The sequence below is a fragment of the Alexandromys fortis genome, unplaced genomic scaffold (genome assembly GCF_014885135.2).
Source record: "Alexandromys fortis isolate MF-2015 unplaced genomic scaffold, M_Fortis_MF-2015_v1.1 scaffold_219, whole genome shotgun sequence".
NCBI lineage: Eukaryota > Metazoa > Chordata > Mammalia > Rodentia > Cricetidae > Alexandromys > Alexandromys fortis.
Genome location: NW_026068092.1, coordinates 1601627 through 1606673, shown reverse-complemented (window position 1 = coordinate 1606673; position 5047 = coordinate 1601627). Strand labels below are relative to the sequence as shown.

General features: G+C 47.2%; 1 protein-coding gene across 1 annotated transcript in view; it reads left to right on the top strand.

Moving 5' to 3' along the window:
• The first annotated feature begins 1012 nt into the window (after positions 1-1012).
• The window catches only part of Crkl (CRK like proto-oncogene, adaptor protein), a 38440-nt gene continuing 34405 nt past the window's right edge, over positions 1013-5047 (top strand). The window contains exon 1 of the mRNA XM_050122933.1: positions 1013-1788. Within this exon, the coding sequence (XP_049978890.1) occupies positions 1478-1788 (311 nt within the window). The 5' untranslated portion in view covers positions 1013-1477. The remainder of the gene's footprint in view (positions 1789-5047) is intronic.

Genomic DNA, 5047 nt, shown 5'->3' with positions numbered 1-5047 from the left:
CAGGGTGTTTATCACACCGGCAGGAACGGAAACAGGACACCCAACTCCTCAAATGTATTAACCCCACAGTAACTCCATCTGGTGAGAGGAGTTAGATGAAATTCCAGAGAAAGAACTTAAAATAAGGATCGCAATAATTAGACTAGAAACACAAATAGCTGAGCCAAATAAGAGGCAATCAGTCAAGCAGTGGTGGTGGACACCTTTAATCCAAGCACTTAGGAGCCAGAGGATCTCTGTGAGTTCAAGGCCAGCCTGATCTACAAAGTGAGTTCCAGGACAGCCAGGGCTACACAGAGAAACCGTTTTTTTTTTTTTTTTAATGCTCCGCCCCCAAAGTAAAGAAAAAAGATCGATCCTAGTGGGGGTGGAGGGAGGAGATACAGCTGGAGCTGAGCAACGTGGAATGGCAGGAAGTGATCAGGAGAAGGCACGACAGGCAAGCCAGACACGGGGGTGTTGCACATCAGAGCCTGTGGTGGCCTGGGTGTTACCACACTGTAGTCTTCCTAAAGCAGTATTCAAGCTGATCTCCTAGGGCAGGCGTTATTCAGTAACCTATTTGATGGTCACCGCACCCTAGGCCATGCCTTTCCTGAGCCACCTGATTTACCAGGGCCCTCTAGCTCGCAGTCACCTGAGGGCCACGCCTCCCTGGCCAAACATCCAGCCAGCGCGCTAGGCTTTGTTCCCAGAAACAGGTTTCCAAAACGCTGCTCCTTCTCGGCTCCAGTTGTTTTCTTGCCGAGTGCAGGAGGCCCGAGAGCGGCGGCTGCAGTCGCCCGGCTGCTGCTTTGCGGCCCAGGAAGGACCTGACCCACTGCCTCCTCAGCCTCCTCCCCGAACGCGGGAGCCAGCACGAGCGGCTCACGGCGGGACCCTCGCGAACGCACTCCTGATTGGCTGCCCCGGGAGACGTCAACGGGAGGCCCCCCGCGGTGGGGTAGCGCCCGGCTCCGCGCGTGCGCAGAGGGAGTGCGCTGGACCAAGGGGGAGGTGCCCGGCCGCTTCTCCCGCGTCCGCCATTTTGTTGCTGTGGCTATTGGGAACGGGCTGGGTGAAACGGCCCGGGAGGCGCGACTCTCGTTGGAGTAGGCTGCTTCGGGTGGCGGCGAGGGTCGCTGCGGGCTCCTGAGGCTGCGGAGCCGGCGGCTTCCAGGACAGAAGTCACCGGAGCCACCCCTGGACGCCGGGCAGCCAAGAAGCCCGAGGCGGCCTCCGCTACTGCTCCGCTTCGCCCACCTCGACCCCGGGGCTTTGCCCAGTGTTCCCGGGCCGGCTGTATCCGTGAGGCGGCCCGGTGCAGGCGGGCGGTGGCGGAGGATGCTGCGGGGCCCGGAGCCGAGGGTGAGGTCCTGACCCAGCCCTCTGATTGCTCTTCCGAGAGGCCCTTCCTCGGCCCCAAAGCCGACAGCGGGTAAAGGCTTCGCGAGCAGGCGAGAACAGCAGACGCCGCCCATCCCTGGACCCCAACACCATGTCGTCTGCCAGGTTTGATTCTGCAGACCGCTCTGCCTGGTACATGGGACCAGTGTCTCGCCAGGAGGCGCAGACCCGTCTCCAGGGCCAGCGCCATGGCATGTTCCTAGTCCGGGACTCCTCTACCTGCCCCGGGGACTATGTACTGTCCGTGTCCGAGAACTCGCGTGTCTCGCACTACATCATCAATTCCCTGCCCAACCGCCGCTTTAAGATCGGGGACCAGGAGTTCGATCATTTGCCGGCCTTGCTGGAGTTCTACAAGATCCACTACCTGGATACTACCACCTTAATCGAACCAGCGCCCAGGTACGCCGTTCTCTGGCTCGGAACCTGACCCGATGCGGAGGGTCGGTCAAATAATTGAATTTTGAGGGTGGGGGAAATTGAACTTCTTTTTCTCATTCTAAACCAGAAGACATTCGGATTGGAAGGCCAGTGTCAGGATCTGGGTCACTGGATGGAAGGATGCTTTTTATTTAGACATTTAGCTGTGATTGTATTGTTCAAATGCACCCACCGACACATATACACAATTTTGCCACTTTGGCTGACTGTAATACTAATGCAGAATTCTTTTTAACGACATCAAAAAGTCTGTAGACTTCCTTGAGAATCCAAAGATAGCCATGACTCTCTCCCCTCGAAAATTCACGGAAAGTTTGTACACCATTTAAGGTTTTTGAAAGCCCTGCATCTCAACAGCTAACTGCAGGTTAAGAACTGGCCACGGCCTTTGCAAAATCGTTAAAATGAACCGAAAACGTAGAAATCTGAAAATCTGATGACGACCTTGAAGTAGCACCCCTCCTTTAAAAAAAAAAAAAAAAAGACTAGGATTACAAAGGAAAGAGGGTGAGATTATATTTGAGGAAATTTGTATCATCACCTCCCTTCCCCAGGGTGGGAAGTGTATTTACTTTAATTCCACATTAATTTAGTTTTAGATTTTTTTGATAATTTTAGTAGCTTAACATATTCTTTAAAGAAACAGTACAGTTGGATGAGCGAGGTGCACACCCCTAAACCCCCCACCCCCAAGAAAAAAGGACCTTGGGTTCCAAGCCAAATTGGGCTATATAGCTAAATCATGTCTTAAAGGAAAAGAAAAGAAAGAAGCTGATCACTTAAGTGTTTCAAGTAAAATGCATTGCTTTATAATTTGCTTTAATTTCCCCTAATGAATATTATATTAAATTATATCAAATGATACCAAATGTGAGTTGAAAAAGTAGAGGCTTTCAAAGGTATTTTACTGCCTGGTTTATTTCTAAGCTATTTTCTAAAAGGGATTGAGGATTGATTTAGACTTTTCAGGGTGAAGTGACTTCATAGAATTGCTAAGGAGGTAATTTGCTCCTAACTTTGAAGTTGAAAAGGTACTGTACCTTTTAAGGACACCTATTAAAAGCCAAAGGATAGAAGAAATAGTGTAAAATTAACTGCCAAAGTCATTGGAGTAAACAAAAACGTGGAGAAAGGGCTATGCTTGATGGCTTGGTGAGTGAAAGTGTTTGCAGCGGAAGAAGCTAGGTGGCCTGAGTTGGATCCCCCAAACCCACATAAATGTGGAAGAGAGAGAACCGACTCCTCGGAGTTGTCCATTAGCCGCAATATATGTGCACCATGGCAAGTGAGTATTCGCACACATCAATAGTTTAAAAAATGTAAAACCCAGAAAGTATCTGTAAATAGTAGTCTGTACTGTAGAAATGAGGATACTAAGAACTCTGTGCCACATGGAGGTTCTGGTAGATGCTGGCAGGTGCTGTCACCTTTAATAATTTCAGTCTAGGAGCTTGGATAAACTTAGGAAGTATAATGTTTGGTAATATATTTAAGTAAATTACCTAATTTGTGAAAGTGAATTATATTATTGACTTTAAACCTTTATTAAAACATGCTTGCAACAATGTAACAGGTGTTGGAGAAAGTCTAAGTTAATTATTAGATTTCTCTCAAGGAGGAAAAGTATATACTGCAATGGCTTCCTGTTATCCTTAAACCTAATTCTACTTCATATGTCTTCTCAGGTACCGATGTATTTCTGTATTACCAATTAAATTTTTCTGAAATTTTCCTTAGCTCTACTTGACACACTTTGGTATCTTTTCTGTCATGCTCAATTTCCAAATGAAAATAATAACTAAGTCATAATTATTTCTAACATACCTATCCTTTGTACAACTGCAAAAGCATTATAAATTTTAGAATAGAGGGCAATGTCCCTTGAGAGATATTCTTTTAGTGTCTCAAAATTTAAATATGATAATTACTGATAGTCTCTTGATGTTATATTACATGATAAAGAAATAGAGGGAAAACCACAAATATCTGTACAAACTCATACTTAACAAAATGTGGTAGAAACACATGTGTTGATTTTAATCTTTGTCACTACAACTGGTCAGGTGGCCTTAGCTGGTATTTCTAACTACCTTTCCCCATTCCGTGTTTCCTCCACCCTCAGCAAGCATCTGACAGGTATTGGCTTTTCCTGGAAGAGTAACCCATACCTTCATTCCTGAAGGGCCCATGTCCTTTGTCATCCTGCCTGGATCAGGTTGTAGTTTCCTATTGGCGTGAATCACAGGACGCGGTAGGACTAAGAAACACCCTAGAGGATCTCCTGCACTCCAGACATAATCTGTCTTCCTCCACTGGGGAGAAGAAATCCAATTTCCCCTTGGTAATCTGGGTCAGTTGCCCCTCTTAACATTGTCATGTCTTTCTTAGCCTGTTGGTTCAAGGGTATCAGAAGCCCACAGTGGCCAGGGGAAGTCTGTGCTTCCAATCGAATGGGAATGTTTGTTTTATCTCCTGGCAGGAGCTCTTCCCCGTCTGGAACCAAAACTTCTAGGCCAGCAGAACTTAAGGTTGCAGGAACAGGAAGCAGAAATGTTCCTAGCGGGTCATTAGGGGTGATAGTGGAACCATTTTCTCTTCCTCTCCTTGATTTCTGGACTATGGATCTTGGCTATGAGAGAAACCGTACTATATGTTGGATGCTGATTCAAAGCATACGCTGCCTTGAGAATCTGCCCCAGCTCTCCAGGCTGCTGCCACCTAATTGGTGCTATAGCTGTGTTTTCAAAAGACTGTTCCATCTTTCTGTCAGGTCAGGGGCTTCAGGATGGTGGGAAATATTATGAGACTAGTGGATTCCATGATCATGAGCCCACTGTTGCTTATCTTTGGCTGTGAAGGGAGTTCTTTGGTCAGAAGCAATACTGTGTGGAATACCATGTCGGTGCAACAGGCATTCCATCAATCCATGGATGGTGGTTTTGGCCAAAGCATTGTTTGCAAGAAAGGGAACTCCATAACCAGAATATCTTTTCTAACCTATTACAATGCTTTATCCTTTCCACAGAGGAAGTGACCAGTGTAGACATTGTGCTACCAGGTTGCTAGCTGGTCATCCTGGGGTATGGTGCCATATCAAGGGCTCAATGTTGGTCTCTGCTGTTGACAGATCTGGCACTCAACAGGAACTGTAGCCAGGTTAACCTTGGTGACTGGGAGTCCATGTTATTGAACCCATGTATAACCCCATCTCTGCCACCAT